General features: G+C 47.7%; 2 protein-coding genes and 1 pseudogene across 2 annotated transcripts; all 3 read right to left on the reverse strand.

The window, feature by feature from the left end:
* Positions 1–6,337: 6,337 nt before the first annotated feature.
* Positions 6,338–7,675, reverse strand: LOC104264161 (olfactory receptor 51Q1-like). Its single transcript, XM_009821108.2, is given in 5 exon segments — positions 6,338–6,484; positions 6,486–6,600; positions 6,602–6,752; positions 6,755–7,319; positions 7,667–7,675. Coding segments are annotated over 5 exon segments (987 nt in total).
* A 3,487-nt stretch (positions 7,676–11,162) lies between these two features.
* On the reverse strand, positions 11,163–11,844 carry LOC132317786 (olfactory receptor 51Q1-like; annotated as a pseudogene).
* Positions 11,845–13,976: 2,132 nt separating this feature from the next.
* LOC104264162 (folate receptor gamma) lies at positions 13,977–15,999 on the reverse strand. The gene is given in 5 exon segments (XM_009821109.2): positions 13,977–14,011; positions 14,014–14,349; positions 14,610–14,745; positions 15,103–15,291; positions 15,853–15,999. Coding segments are annotated over 5 exon segments (834 nt in total). The 5' UTR covers positions 15,991–15,999.
* Between the last annotated feature and the right edge of the window lie 712 nt (positions 16,000–16,711).

Genomic DNA, 16,711 nt, shown 5'->3' on the forward strand with positions numbered 1-16,711 from the left:
ATATGCATTCTTTAGCATAGAAGAAATCTATTAAAAACACAGCATCAACCACACCACTCTTCTGGCGTGGGGCTAACTGCCTCCTTTATAGTTATGATGGGGGAGAAATAAGCATTGCTGAGGGATTGTTTGTCCCTTCCTAAGATGCATAGCAGAGACCAGGTAAGCTCCTGGCAACGTCTGACTCTCCACTGGGTAAGGAAGGTGACTATATGCAACTAGGTGGACATCTTTTAGAGGCTTACGGCATTTGGCGCCGAACAAGTGAGTTTTTTCCCAAATCCTTTTTTTTCCATTTTGTGCAATCAGAGATTGTTATTTCTAGCATACTTTATTGACAAGAAAATGAGAGTACAGCACCTGCCATGCTATAATGCAGAAGCCTCACAAGCTGGCTCTTTCATCCCAAGCACAGTTAATAGATGTTGGTGGATCTATGCACCATGAATGTGTTTGTTCCTGTTTTCAGCCTGTTTGTTCAAATCGGTGACTTTTACAATCTGTCCAAGGTGAATTCAGCTTAGACTGGATAAGCAGGTTCCCAGTGTAACCCAGGCGAAAAGCCAATCTGAAAAGCAGAAGCTGCGAAGCAGAGCACAGTGGAGTTGGACTCTCAGTGTTCAGGACTAGGGAAACCTCCAGGAAAATCCCAGATGGCACCTGGCACAAGGGAAAAAAAAATCTCAAAACCAGGGTGCATTCACATTGTTCCCAGGCTCTTCTTTTTAATCACATTCCCTTTTTGGAAATCAAGAGCTTTGCTTTTGGTGGGCTGCAATTCATACCCTTCAAGGTTGTTCTGTGACCCAGACTGAATTGGGTAGTCACAGAGTGTGTTGCTCCTCCTGGAGCAATGAATGCCAGTTGTTTTGCATATGGAATACTAAGATTTGGGCCACATTCAATAACCTGACTGCTTGGTGTAATTTGCTCTGACAGCCAGACTGGGGGCTGCTAGTGCTAGTTGACAGAACCAAGGGAGAAGTTTCCTGCTACGTGTTGTATTTGTCAAGAAATGGGCAGTGCTGAAGCAAACCAATCTGATGAGAAAATAGAAGAGATATTGGATAGTAAGATCATGTCTAAGATAGCAGGGTGAGTTTTCTGAAGTACTTCCTTGGGTATAGAAAACCTGCTTTTGACCACTTTCAAATTCAATGCTTAACTGCTATTTCTGCCTTTCCTTCCAGGTGCAATGACATATCCAGCTGAAGGATGATCTGTGTCCAACTGGTCAGCGTTTTATTATCCAACTTATCTCGTAATTACACCAAATTCTGGGAAATAAACCCTCATGGGGCCGCAACGACATTTATTGCTGACCTCTGCAGTGCCCTGGACACTGACAGTCATCAGATCAAGGTGACTCACCCGTTGTTAGAAAAGGATATAGCTTCCACACCAGTAATTATTTCATCTTCATTCATCAGAAGAACACAGTTTTGCTGTTGGGAGCAATGGATTCAGTATTAGAAAATGGTCATGTATAATTTTTTGAAAAGCTAATCGCTTTAATGCTGGGCCATTTTTACCTCCAGCAAAAAACAACCATTAATGACGCATTTTTCTGAAAAATGTGGTTTTATCAGATGTTAGCTCGCTGACCCTGCCTTTTGTTACAGAAGAGATATAATTTATTAGCCCAAAGGATGTAGTTAGAAGATGAAGCTTGCAGAAGAGCCTTCTTTCTATAATATATGCTGATGTAAATATCAGCCTCTGATCACACTTAGCTACTACCCCTCTCTGCTTTATAATTTGTGTTTTTACGGGTCCTCATGGCTTCACACAGAGAGGGGTCAGAAGGGGAAACCTTGTCTGCATGGGTGTTTCTGATGGGAAAAATCTGTGTGCATCCAGTAATAACATAAAATATTACTGTAGTAACATTTCTACTCCAAGTCAGTCACGTCCTCAGATTGAGCCTAGATGAGAAACTCATCGCACGCGAAGTCTGGCTTAAATCCAGAATGTTCAAGAAAAACAAACGAATACACCTTTATGTTTAATAGCTGAGAAATCCAGTCTGCCCATATAATTTGCTGACAAAAATACAGGAAGGCCAAGAGTGATGGTGGGTCTCTACCAAGTATTTATTATAACTGAAATAATACCATGGAGTTCAAACTCCCATATCACTGCTGAGTGAAGATCAACATATCACTAGGCAGAAGATGCTATCCTGTATGTAGATAAGAAATATCAAAATACATGTACAACAAATGAGATGCATAGGACAGTGGTAGAAAATATACATCTAATGTGAAATTTTTGATGGAAACATGAAAAGTAGTAATAGAAGGAACCTCAAGAGATCTTGTAGTCCATCTGCCACCCTAAAAGGCGACAGTTTACCCAAACCAACCCAGAAGGGTATTTAGTAAGTCTGTTCTAACATTCCTGGATGGCACCTCCATAGCTCTCCAAAAAATCTCATGCGTGAAAGGAGTCCTCATGCTTCATATCGTGTGGCCTTTAAATTATTTTGTTGCTCTCCTTTTCCTAACAGGTCTTTGTGTTCCTTTACAGAAGGTGCCCCCACCTGTCCGTTTGATGCTGAGAAGAAGGGGAAGGTTACGCCGCGTGCCCTGGGTACAACACTCCTACTCATACTTTCTGACATAGTCTTCACTTCGGGTTTTATTTTCTTGTTTATTTTAGCAAACTGTGACATTGTTGACTAATGTTTGCCTTGTCATCTTGGGTACTTCCCAAAGCTTTGTTGTAGAGGTGCTGCCTACTCTATTTCTATTTTGAAAAAATAACATTAAAACCCCTACAGATTAATATTACTGCCAGACTAACCAGTTTGATACTAGTGTTTACTGACGTAAATCCTCCCATTCTTACCAGCTCAACGGTGTGAACTGCATTTCTAGTTTCGCATCCAGCGTGTCAGAACAGTTTTGAATTCCAGCCTTCTCCCCATTGTACTTTCAGTCCTTCCTCCTTGTTCTCACTGACAAATTAATAAGCAGATTCCCTATCCAATCACCAGAAGGATGCTGGAGTTACACCAAAAATTTTAAATAGTCAGGCAGAATAATAAAGATGACGTCAGTCTGGTACATTCATATGGAATACAGTGATTAAAGGCCAGATCTTTTAAGCAAGGTCAGATCTATGTACCCACAATGACATGATGACAACTACATTCAGACCCAAAGAAACCTGTTTTCTTAAAAGCTCATTAATGAAAAAAGAGAATAACTGCAGAAATAAGACAGCTTCCTTCAAATCCCTGTTTGCTTCATCTTTGACAATGAATAATCGACCACTTTTCTTTGAAAAAGTCTTTTTTCCGATGAGTTTTGCCTTCACTTTGTGGTAGTTTCATTTAGATCATTCTCCCCTTTCTTGTTTCTGAACACGTTATGTGAAATGTGTCAAAAGCATAATTACAGTCAAGGCAGACTTAATTTTCTGTTTCTTCCCTGTAAGCAAGGCATGTTACCCTATCTAAAGGAAAAATTAGATTGCTTTGTCACAATTCGTTCCTAAGAAATTCATGGTCACTGCTACTTATTTCCTTTATATGCCATGCGTGCTCCGTAAATATTTGGTTTGTCTGTTTCAGTATTTTTGAGGAAATACATGTTAATCTTACTGGTTTCTAATTCCCTATCACTTCTTTACCCTTTTCCACCTTTCTGAAGTCAGGCCCTAGGGTTACCTTCTTCCAGTCTGGTTTTCTTTCTCATTTATCTTCTGTCCATTCTCAAAGATACCTGCCAACAACCTTTGGACTGCTCCTGCCCGCTCTCTAAGTACTCTAAGGGGAACGTCACCCTGCCCTTACACTGCCCTTGTAATTTAAAGCCATTTTTTCTATTAACTTTTAAACTTTTTTTTCCCCTGTTTCCCTGATTTCTTACTTTGTTGATGATGTCAGACAATTTCAGGGAAAAGTAATTTATAATTTAAAAAAATAATAAATGTCATGCATGTTCATATCATTCATCATTCAATATGCTTCCCTGGCATTTGAATGACAAAGCAATTCTTAGATTAGTCTATGTGTCTAACTAAACACAAATTGCTTTTTGCCTTCCCTTTCCTTTCTGTTTTTGCTTTATATGCTCTTGCGATTTCGTTCTGTAAATCATTACTAGTTTGACCAAGCTCAAAAGCTCATGTTTTTTTCTCATGCTAAGGATCACTGCAAAGGTGGTGATTTATGCATGAAGATTTTTAATGCCCTTCTTGTTTATTCATTCTACTGATGGGTTTTGAAAAAAAAAGCTCTTTTTATCGCATCTTTAATGAACTACATAGCTTCCTGAAAAATATTCTCCTAGATATTTTCATCATGAGATATTGCTATCTCAGTTTTACCAAGTCCACTTTGCTGAAGTCCAGTGCTTTCAACTACAAAAAACACACAAGCAAACAAAAAAAGCAAATTAAACCCCTGCAGAATAAAGACCTTTAAAAAGTTGTAGTTCTGTTCAGTGGCACTGCTTCTTTCCTTGAAATAATTACCATGGACACCATGGGAAATGTAATATTCCTGTACATGTCTATAGAGCTCTTGTTTGGGCAAAGCCATAAGCCCTTGACAAAAGTCAAATATTACAGGGGGGTGAAAGGTATTTTGGGACAGGGCTGAGACCAAACAGTTTCTCTTCATCTTCCTACCAAATTCTCCCTCTCTGCTTGCAGCTGCCCACCTCTGGCTCTCCATCTGCTCCTGCTCCGGCACGCCGCAGTCCCGGTTGCCACTGCGGCTCCGCTCCTGGTGATCCTTGCAGGGCACAGCTTGCCCGAGACTGTGCGCATCATCCCCTCTGTGCTGCCGGTCTCATCCTCAGCTCTAACAACATTCCCAGAACATTGCTCATCCAACGACCTGGGTCACAGCAGTCTTTTGCAGACCAGCCGCCTTCTCCTTCTCAACCCATTGGTTTGGGCACAATGTTCCTCAGCCTGTTCACATTTTCCTGGACAACCTGTGTGTGCAGCTCCCACCTGCACTAAACCCGACCATTTCTGGGATGAAAACCAATCAGATCTGGGAGAAATTGGTGAAAACATTCAACCCTTAGAATTTGTTGTCCTGCAAGGTCTCCAGCAATCATCACATCCTTTCAGAAAGCTGCACAAACCAAAGCACAACTGCCAGCACAGCCAGATTCACTGACTTTCTCCTTCCACACCCCAGAAAATGGCCTGCAGAGCCAGGTTTTTCCAGATCTGCCCCAGCCCAGGTCACTTTGGCTCTCCCAGGCAGATGAAGCAGCGGTTCATCTGCAGTCGGAGGTGAGAGGATCGTCGCCTGCCGCACTCTGCTCCCGCTGCACAGCACCACTGCAGGAGGATGCCCGGGGGGCATCGGCAGCACTGCCCCCCTGGGACACCCACCCACACTGCTCAGACTGCTGTGGATGTGCTTGCTGCCCTTTCATCTTCCCCTCACCCACGGCAAACCTTTGACATCTCTGCTGCACTGGCATTTCCCTGAATATCTTGACTGGTGAGTCTTCCAGTAGTTAAGGAGCTAAACCTTTGTCAGCTGGGTGTTTTTGCTATTTGTAAAATTCTCTTCAATTCTCTCCATTTCTGGACTTCAAGAGATTTTCTTTGAAAACAGCATAATTGAAATAACAAGTGAATGGTGATATTTAGCATGCTAGGATTAATGCACGAATGATTGCAGAGTCAAAGTCTATCACAAGAAACAAATACAGAGAACAGCAAAGGTGAAACCTTTAACCTTTTAGCTCAACTCAGGGCTCAGCAGATGAACTTAGACTGTGATAAGAAATGGACAGCTGATCTAATCAGCCTCTTCTCTTTAAGGATGCCTCTTTCTAGAATAACTTCCTAAAGCAAAACCTTTCTATAGTACAGAATCACAGAAATCACTAAGGTTGGAAAAGACCTGTAAGATCATCAAGTCCAACGATCAACACAACACCAGCATGCCCACTAAACCATATCCCGTAGTGTCACATCCACACGTTCCTTGAACACCTCCAGTGATGGTGACTCCACCACCTCCCTGAGCAGCCTCTTCCAGTGCTTCACCACTCTCTCAGTAAAGTAATTTTTCCTAATACCCAAACCTCCCTTGGCACAACTTGAGGCCATTTCCTCTTGTCCTATCACTTGTCACTTGGGAGAAGAGACCAACACACACCTCACCACAACACCCTTTCAGGTAATGAATGCAATGAATGATCCCAGCTCAGGTGAAAATGTTGAATTGTTGACTCTGCTCACCAGACACAACAAACCACTATAGCCCAACAGATACCACATGATAACTGAAGAAGTCCCCATCCAAAATATCCCCAATGCAAGGAACGGCTAAAGCAGTGATACAGGCGAGCTGCCTCTAGCCTGCAGTCACCCCATCCCCTCGACTACTCCCTCGGTCAGATGTTGCTGTCTCTGTCTGAGGCAGAGCTGCCACTGAGAGGCAGATCCTGTGCGTCTGTTTAGTTTTTATGCTGTAGATGATGGGGGTCAGCATGGGGGGGGACTAGGAGGTAGACGTTGTCCATGATGATGGGAATGAGAGGGGAAGCATGCTTGCCATACTGGTGAACCATGGACAAGACAACCGGCATCAGGACTGCCAGGATATGGGACAGGCAGCTTGAGATGTTCCCTCTGGGATGTGATGCTCAGAATGGCCCTAGCAATCAGTATATATGACATGAAGATGAGGATGAACATCAGAAAGAGACTGGCTAAAGTGAAGCCCTAGCAGTTATTGAACATGATGGCTGCACACACCAGCTCAATCAGTCCTGATGCAGATAGTAGGCATGGGAGGACACATGGGACTGGCAGAAGGGCAAACCTTTTAATACCACAAATGGGGGGACTGTTGGTAAGGCACATCTACACAGGGCAGCCAGCCCAATCCTGCCTATCCTGGCACTGGTGAGGATGCAGGAGTATCTCAGCAGGTAGCAGATGGCCACATAATGATCAAAGGCCATGGCCAGAAGCACAGAGGACTTCATGAATGAGGATGAATGAATTAAAAAAGCTTGAGCAAAACAAACATCAAGACTAACCTGCCTGGCATCAAACCAGAATACTCTTATCAAGGTTGGTATTGTAGACAGAGACAAACCCAAACTGATGTTGGCTAGGATGGAGAGGAATTGGTACATGGACTCATAGAGGCTTGGATCAGTCCTGATAACAAACAGGATTGTGATGTTCCCCAGAAGCGACACAACACAAATGAAGGTGAAGGGAAAAGAGCCAGATGCCGACAGTTTCCAGCTCTCAGATGCCCATAAGGATAAATGTGACTGCTGTGGAGGTGGACTTCTTGAGAGCCATGATGTACCAGAGATGGCCTGCAGTGAAAAGGGAATATCAAAAAAATCAAAGTAGCAAGTCTAAGAGGGCATGGCAAACACATGTAAATGTGACAGATGTGAAGTCAAAGCTGAAAGAACATAAATGTCAAATAGGGACATGGACCAGACACCACAAACTTCAGGTCCTGGAGAGCCCAGCAGATGGGTGTTCAGTTATCTTAAGGTAAGGTCATAGACAAAAGACATCTATAAAGCAGCTCATTTTGGGGTTCTCCTTCTCTGCATCACATGAGCTGCAGAATTGTAATGTAGTTTTCAGAGAGAGTCTGCTGCTTATTAAATAGTTCTGCACATACTAAATATGGGAGATTTGAAAAACGTACCTGTGTCATATCACAATTTTACAAAAACCCTAGTTCACTGATTGGCACCAAAGAGCTCTTGCAGTTTTCTTGCTCTAAGCAGTTGGATGAAGACTACGATCTTGGCAGTAGGTCTATAATTGGGTGAGAAAAGTTCCCTTTTACACATTGATCCAGCAGCACGGAGCAGCCCTTGGAGTCCCTGGGGAGCCCTGGCAGCACCCGCAGGGCTTCCTGCCAATGCAGCTGACCCTTCCTTCATCCTCCCTGCTTTGGCCAGCACTTGCTGCGGAGGCAGGCAGAGCAACAGGCCTCTCTGTGCCAACCGCCCAGGGTGCTGGATAGAGTCCTCTGGCAGAGGGCTCAGCGGAAAGTTGTTTTCCCCCTGTGCCTTGCACGTAGGCTGTGAGAAGAGGGCTCCTTTGGTCGGAAGCCAGACCCTCCAGCATCTCTCTGACCAAGAGCCCTACCGACAAATGTCCACATGTAAGCTGGTGGCATTCCCAGTCTCCAAGCTGCCCTTGCAGTTGAAAGGGCACTGCCAGCCACCTGGCATGCAAGTGCTTAACTGCAGGTTGATGCTCAGGACTGGAAACCTCTGCTGTGCTGGGGCTCCTCATTTAGAACTCTATGGGGTCTTGCTGTGCACTGGGCTCCTCCAAGCCTTCTTCTGCCTCTAGTCCCCAGTTCGAGCGTCTGGCTTCTTTATGAGACATGCAGAAAGCTTTGTGTGCCCCAAAGCATGCCTTTCTTCTACGAATAGAAGTTGGACTAGATGATCACACAGAATCACAGAATCAGTACGGTTGGAAAAGACCTGTAAGATCATCGAGTCCAACCTGGGGGGGAAAAAAAAAAAAAAAAAAAAAAAAAGAAAAAAAACCACACAACATCAAAAAACCCACAAAAGAAAAGGAAAAAAAAAAAAAAAAACCAAACCACAAAACCCACGCCACACAACAACAATAACAAGCCACAACCCACCCAACACCACACAGCACCATGTCCATCAAGCTACATCCCACAATGCCACATCCACACGCTCCTTGAATACCTCCAGGGAGGGTGACTCTACCACCTCCCTGGGCAGCCTATTCCAGTGTTTCACCACTCTCTCAGTGAAGAACTTTTTCCTAATGTCTAGCCTGAACCTCCCCTGTCGCAACTTGAGGCCATTTCCTCTAGTCCTGTCACTAGTCACTTGGGAGAAGAGACCAACACCCACCTCTCTGCAACCCCCTTTCAGGTAGTTGTAGAGAGCGATAAGGTCTCCCCTTTCCAACTGAAATATTCTATTCTATATTAGGAGGACAAAAAGAGATGTTATGAACTTGTAGCAGACCATCATAGCTAGAGCTACAGCAGTATCTTGTCAACTCTACTGGTACCTTCTCTGTAGACTGGAGAGCAAAAGGAGTCAAACATCCCCCATCTGGCTGATGTCCCCTCTCTGCTTTCCAGCTCTTGCCGTTAGCTCCTCAGACCCAGGAACCACCTCTAACGCAGAGCCCTCCTTCCAGGTGATCTTGGCTGTATGTAACCACAGCGAGGACCCCTCAGGCTGCAGCAATCAGTTACGTACATGCGCTCAAAACTCCATAGAAAACAATAAACAAACCCGCAGCCAGCTTGGAAGCATCCTGTGACACAGCAAGAGCAGACAGGAAAGTGGCGTGATGCTGCTGTGCTCTCAGATTGAGGGGAGTCTGGGCTCCTCATGCCCTGGGCCAAGGCACTGATTAGTGCAGGCAATTTACCTTACCATGTATAAGAAATCATGGTCCAGAAGAGCTGTTTGGAAAAGAGGAGATTCCCAGTCTGAAGATGCAGCAGCAGCAACAGCAGCAAAGGGTCATGACTGGAGCCTAAAGTTTGACAAGCTGAGCCTCGAATTGCAGAGCTAATTTTTAGCTGTTTCAGGAGCACATTTCCAGGGTCCTCATCTGAATAGCAAGATGACTTCCCTGTAAGCGAAGTCAGGACTGGAAATCTGTCTCCAAGATCAGGTCCCCCTCCGAGAAAATGAGGGGGCACATTGCAAGCTTGAGTTGCCAACACCCCACAGCCTTGGCTATAGTCACGCAGAGCCGGCAGGTACCTGAAACCCCTGCAGATGTACAGTCTCCACCTCTCTGACGACAAGAACACCACCGCTGATGACAGAAATTAGTACAAACATCCGAAGTGGGGACAAGCTCCTCCAAGCGTTTGCTCACGCAGCCTGTCTGTGGTGAGGAGAGTGCCAAAAGACAGAGCAGCAGGATCCAGCACGAAGGTGCGGTAGGAAGAGCTCCTTCTTCTAGCCTGGTGCTTTCACCTTGCAGCTCACGCCTTCCCGAAGATCTGCCGGGTGAGCAGGGTTTGGAAAGAGGGGAGGGAGTCACTGCCAGCCCCCCTCACTGGTCTGCCAGCACGCGGCTGCTTATAACTGCTCTGTGAAAGCCCCGTGGGCAGCCCAGCATTCCCGTGCCAGCCCTGGGCGATGGGCCAGCCAGGTCGTGAACAATAGGCAAGCCTGCAGCAGCCTGCCCGGCCCCTCTTGAGACCCCCCCTGCCAACAGCCTGCAGATTGCTGGGTCCACGGACCAGGCAACAGCTCATGGGGCTGCACGGGACATAGGGAGGACTCCTGCATGTGCTTTCAAGGCAGCAGAGCCAGGTCTCCAAGTGATGGTCTGGCTTGGCATGAGCCCAGCCAGGAGCTTACATCACCCTCGTTAGCAGCTTCATGCTGAGCAGAGGGACATGGTGCTACCACCCTGTGAACGCTGCGGTTCAGCAGCTACGGGGCCAGTGTGCTCCTGCCACCTCCCCATGCACATGCAATCTGTGCAACTCACCCTTGGATGGCCCAGACAGAGCGGGTGAGCTGGCAAAGGAGAGGGCATGAAAACAGACTTCTAAAATTCTTTTAAAGGCAATGACTTGTGAAGAACCTGAATAGATTTTGTTGAAACAGGTGTCAGTGCTGGAAAAATGAGAGATGTTGTTAAAACATGTTAACATATTAAATATCTCACTCCAAGGGACTGTGGTTTGAGTGGGGTGTTGGACTACAGGCCCCCAGACCTCCCTTCCCAAGCTACACGATTCTTTGACTTTATGGTCCGGGTGGCCTGCTCCTGCGAGGACGGCGGGTCCCTGATGGAGGGGCTGGCAGGGAGCTGACAGTGAAGGATCTGCTGCCTGAGCAGACCTGGAGGTATTTATAGGCTCTTCTAAGGAGACCCTGAAGGGCTGTGGAGTAGGAAGGAGATGCAAGTCCCAGTCCTCTCTGCAGTGTGATTAAGGAGACCCACAACACAGCTGAACCCCCTCCTGACCCCCAACCCACACAATAACATTACCCAGGATATTTTCAGAGGGTTTTAGAATTGTCAGCCCAGCATGCCCACAGTATCCAGGGTGATCCAAATCACTATAGCCCAACAGATACCACATGATAACTGAAGACGTCCCCATCCAAATTATCCCCAATGCAAGGAACGGCTAAAGCAGTGACACAGGCGAGCTGCCTCTAGCCTGCAGTCACCCCATCCCCTCGACTACTCTCTCGGTCAGACATTGCTGTCTCTGTCTGAGGCAGAGCTGCCACTGAGAGGCAGATCCTGTGCGTCTGTTTAGTTTTTATGCTGTAGATGATGGAGTTCAGCATGGGGGGGACCAGGAGGTAGACGTTGTCCATGATGATGGGAATGAGAGGGGGAAGCATGCTTGCCATACTGGTGAACCATGGACAAGACAACCAGCATCAGGACTGCCAGGATACGGGACAGGCAGTTGTTCAAAGCTTGAGGTGTTCCCTCCGGGTTGCGATGCTCAGAATGGCCCTAGCAATATATGGCATGAAAATGAGGTCAAGAGTCAGAAAGGGAACGGCTATGGCAAAGCCATACCAGTTACTGAACGTGATGTCTGCATACACCAGCTTGATCAGGTCCTGATGCAGGCAATAATGTTAACCTTAATTCCACCACAAAGAAGTGGTGGAATGCTTGATGAGATACCTGGACCAGCCTAGGACACCGGCCTGATCCTGCCTATCGTGGAGGATTATCTCAGCCAGTGGCCACATAGTGATCAAAGGTCATGGCTGGAAGCACAGAGGACTCCATGAAGGAGAAAGAATGAGTTGAGAAAGACTGAGCAAGCCAAGTATCAAGACTAACCTGCCTGGTATCAAACCACAAAACACTCATTACTGTTGGTATTTTAGAGACAAACCCAAACTAGTCATGACAGCACAGATAGGAATTGACACAGGGTCTCATGGAGGCTTAAGTCAGTCCTGGTGATAAACAGGGTTGTGCAGTTCCCCACAAGCGACAGAGGATAAGTAGAAGAAAATGGGATAGAGAGCAAGCTGCAACTATCTTCCATCCCAGCAATGCCAGTGAAGTGACCAGGGAGCAAGTGTCTACAACCAGAAGTTTCTCCTAAAGAAGAGATGCTGGATGCAGTATCGCTTGCAGCTAATCCCAAAGCAACTGTCAAAGGACAGAACTATCAGCGGTTGGAAACAGCTAGGTCAGGTTCCCCTCCATGGACAGGCTTGCAGGCAGGGTTGTCACACTGGTGTGGGATGGGAGGACTTCACACCAGCCCCAAAGGGGATCCCAGCATGCTTCTAAGAGACAAGTACCCAGGCATTATTTAGACACAGTGGCAGAGCCAAGCAGAACCTGCCTAGACAACAAGCCTGTGGACAGTGGGAGCTGCCTGAATGGGATTTTCCTTAAACTCAAGCAGCCTTGCCTCTAGAGCTGTTTTATTTTTGTCCTTTATGGAGATCACCATCAAAGGAATCAGCTCCAGGTGCTTCCTCTCCTGCATCCCTAGCTGGGTCAGGCAAGGCAAACCCATACCCTACACATAGACTAGAAGACATTTTTGAATTTAGCTGGGGTCAGGACAGCTTCAGCTTTTGCAGACAACACATTGAAGTTAGAGAGGGAAAAAAAAAGTGCTTCTGTGTTTCATATAAAGGCAAGGAATAAGTAACCATCTACAATAGAGGCTGTATCATTAGAAGCACTTTAAAAATCCAGTAAGCCAGAGAAACCTCTGGGAACAGCTGCTTTGATCTAAAGACTCCTTGAAGTATCTGAAGTACTATAAATCTCTGCAGACTGGACAGCTGTGGACTTTGCCTAACCTGAGCAGCCCTGTGCATTTCCCCATTGCCCTCCCCTTTGCCATTCCTTTCAAAAGTTGCTGAAGTTTTGCCACAGGCTTGTTCTCACTTCTGAGGAAGAAAAAAAAACCCCAAGCACAGCAGTGAGCCTTTGCACAGCTACTTATGACGTCTGCAAGGCCCATGTGGGAGGCTGTGAACCATTGCCCCCAGGGGAAGAGAAAGTTTTGAAGCAACACAGGTACACAGCCAAAACCAGGTCATAAGCAGGAGGAGGAAAGCTGTACCAGTCAACCTGAACTGCACAGCTGTAGCGAAGGAGAGGGACCTTTCCACATACAAAGGAGAGCTACAGGACAAGGACAGTTCTGCTAAGATGCTCCTCAGAGGCCCTTGCTGGGCTGGGAAAGCAGGTGCTGCTTGCACCAGCCATTTGCTTTTAGCTCCAGCAACCCAGGTCAGACCACTACTGCACCTGGCATTGAGAGACCTGGCTCAGAGGGAAGAGGAAGAAGCACAGAAGAGGGGCTGTGACTAGGGAGGAGACACTGCAGGCACTTCTTCTGGCCAGCTGTGTCTGCTGCAGGAGTCCCGGTGTGGACATGCAGGCAACTCTGCACCTTCTCCAGCAAAGCAGAGCAGCTAAGGAGCTGTCGGTGCCCAGGAGATCCACACTGACCCAGGAAGCCATATCTTTCCTACCCCCCAGGCAGACTTCTACGTGTAGAGATCCCCACACCCACCACCACCCAAGTCCAGACCAGCAGCCTTGTTCCACCCCCAGAGGACTTCTACCTCCTCAACAGTACTCAACTTCAGTACAGCAAGGCTGATGATTCAGAGGAATATTTTATTACCATCCCCACCCTTCAGGGAGACAGAGCAGCCTGAAGGACCAGACACCAGAGCTCAGCCAAGGACCTTGAACAAGCACTGCCAACCCAGCACTCAGCCCTGAGGTGGGAACAGATGTGAAGGAGTTTCTACATCAGAGCAAAGATAGCATTGCCCTTCCTAGGATCGCAAGAAAATAACTGCCTTTGTCAGCAGCTGAAAGTAGAGGCAGGTATCGAGGTCCAACAACATAACTCATGCCAAGCACTTATTGGGGTGTGTGACCAGTTTGAACAGACAGACCTAAGTTACCTATGCCAGCTCCTCTTGTAGGGCAGCTGGAGCAGGCCAAGCCATGTCCTTTCAGGGAGCAGTCACAGGGACCCCCATCCACGGGATCCACATCGCCCAGCTCCCTCAGGGAGTGCCACAAGGACCAGAAGCAGCAGCACCAGGACAGGCCATGGCAGAGCACACACAGCTTTGTCGGTGTCAGGAGTCACCTTTTCCATCCAAGCAGGGGAGGATCTCTTTTTCCAGGCATAGTACTTTGCCACAACCACATTGGGGTTTCCCTGGGCAGGGTCAAACCACATCTGGATGCAGCGTCCACTGCCCCGGTGCTCTGTGGTGTATTTGTAGGAGTTGGACCAGATTTTCTCGCACAGGTCTTTTGGTCGGGGGAAGACATGGCTGAAGGGTCTGCACATGGAGCCCCAAGGACAGCGGTTCGTTCCTGAAGACAGAGAGCACCACAAAAGAAAACATGAGCTAGCACACTTCACTCATGTCCTTTCACCTGGGGGGATCGGGCCACCTGCCTACAGCCCATTGCTGCACCTTAGCAGATGGATGGTGGCTTGGCCACCTTCTAGTTGACAACCTCACAGACCGGCGAGAGCAATTAGGGGTCTTGGTTCCAGGCAGGCAGCAGTGACACTGCCAGGGGCTTGCCTGCAGGGCTGAGGGGAGGCTTGTGCCATGCAGCCCACCAACCTGTTGCCCAGTTCCAGCCCTTGTGCCAGTTCTCTTTGCATGTGACATAGTCCTTGCAGTCCTCCCACCACTCCTCGCAGTCCTCTTTGCAGAGTGGCACATGAAGAATCCTCTCCCGACGCCAGCTGCTGTCAGCCTGCAAGGGAACAGGACCATGCACACTGCTGGTGGCCCTTGAAAGTTAAGGGGCAGGATCTGCAACATCCCAGATTCCCCGCCAGACCCTTCCATTGGGCTCCAGAGCTGATCTCAGAAGAGTTTCAGCTCCAGCAGAGACATGCCTTGACAACAATCAATTCTTCCATCAGCCTGATTACCTAAGCAGAGGCTAGCAAAGTCCTTTGAAACTTTCCACCCAGTAGGAAAGTTTGCAGTATCCCTGGAAAGCACACTCCCATACATGCTGGGGTATACTGTATGGGGGACCAGCATATGATGTGTCATGTGGCCAGCATAAGCCCTGTTGTCTTAATCGCAGCTGATCTGATCCTACCTGGTCAATCCAGGGCCCCAAGTTGGGTGAGCATTCATACAAGCATGTGTCCTGGATGAAGTGGCGCTTGCACTTGGGTGGCATCAGCCCACAATGGTTCCAGTTGAAGTTGTACAGGTTGGATTGGTCTTTGTGGGCTTCTGAACTGGTGTTGGCTGTGCAGCAGGCGTTGTCCTTCCAGGGAGCACACTACAACAGAGTACGAGACAGGCTGGTCAGGCGGCAGCTCGGGGGAGTCGGAGGACGCTGCAGGTGCCAGCTCCCTGCATAGCCTACAGCAAGAAGCCTTCAGCAGCAGGAAGATTTTCTCTTGCACCCTTCTCCCTTCTCTTGCACCCCAGATTGCTCTTAGCACCATCTCCACCAACCATCTCCACCACTGCTTTGACCTGGGGGCAAAGCACTTCGATTAGCAATAAGAATCTCTAATACCAAGAGAGGGGGTGGATAAGAGTGGCTTTCCTTGCCATCCTTTACCTTGTTCTGATCTGGGGTACCTAAGCTTTGGGAAGGTGAGACCTCCTGGTTAAAGCAGGATGACACTGAGCTAACAGAAATCCTCACACCACTGCATCTGCCCTAGCCATTTGCTGGAAGAAAGCAGCAAACAAACAGGCCTCATTCCCAGCACAGGCTTTCTTCCTCAGGCAAGTGGTTGCTAAGCCCAAAGCACAAACGTGCATGTATCACCTGGGGAGGGAGGTACCAGGGACCCAGACAATCCCACTTAACACATCAGCAGAGTCATACCTGGTCATGCAGCATCCCCTCTGGGCCAGGCTTGGTTTTGTGGTGTTTAGCATCCATACAGATGTTCAGCAACGGGTCCTTCGCGGGCATCACCATGTAGGCAGCCAACAGCACGAGCAGCGCCTGCCCCACTCCCATCCCCACAGCCAGCCCAGTCGGATTGGGGAGCTGGGAGGTGATGGAGCTGTACAGAAAGGGGACAGCACAGGAAGGGCTTTGCCACAGGAAGCAGCAAACAAGGTGTTGTGGTGTCCAAGCACTCCTGAGGACACACCAGCAGACCATCAGTGACTCACAGCACCAAGGACACAAGTGCAGCCCCCCCCAAGCAAGGCTGCGGGGTCAGCCACACGTTATCCTCTGGACAGCACCATATCAGAGAAAAACAGCCCTTTTAGTGCTTGGGCTGTTCAATGGTTAACCTCAAACCATCCCTTTTTGGAAAGGGGATGCTGTGTGAGACCCATTCAAATAGGGGTCCTTTTGCATTAAGCCACCCCACCATTGCAGTGCAGAGCTTTCAGCTCCTGAACTTTTTGCAGCTAGACATGGCTAGTTAAGGGATCTCTTTAGTTAGCAGTTCAGAGGAGGTAGTTAAATGCACTAGCACACTGACATCTTGTGCGGACCATGAGCTGCAGGAGGCCCACCTTGTTTTCAAAAGAGGAAGGCATTTTCTTTCGCTTATCTGCATCTGGGCCTTTGGAGACCCACAGCTGAGGTCTCCAAAGGATACCTGACTTGAGCAATAAAAGACACTTCACATAATCATGCCTTAGCCTCCTCTGCCTACCTAGAAGTTGATAGGACTTCTGTAGTCATTTACTAAAAAAAACCAACAAACCCCCCAAAACTCCCA

This window comes from Gavia stellata, chromosome 1 (assembly GCF_030936135.1).
Source record: "Gavia stellata isolate bGavSte3 chromosome 1, bGavSte3.hap2, whole genome shotgun sequence".
NCBI lineage: Eukaryota > Metazoa > Chordata > Aves > Gaviiformes > Gaviidae > Gavia > Gavia stellata.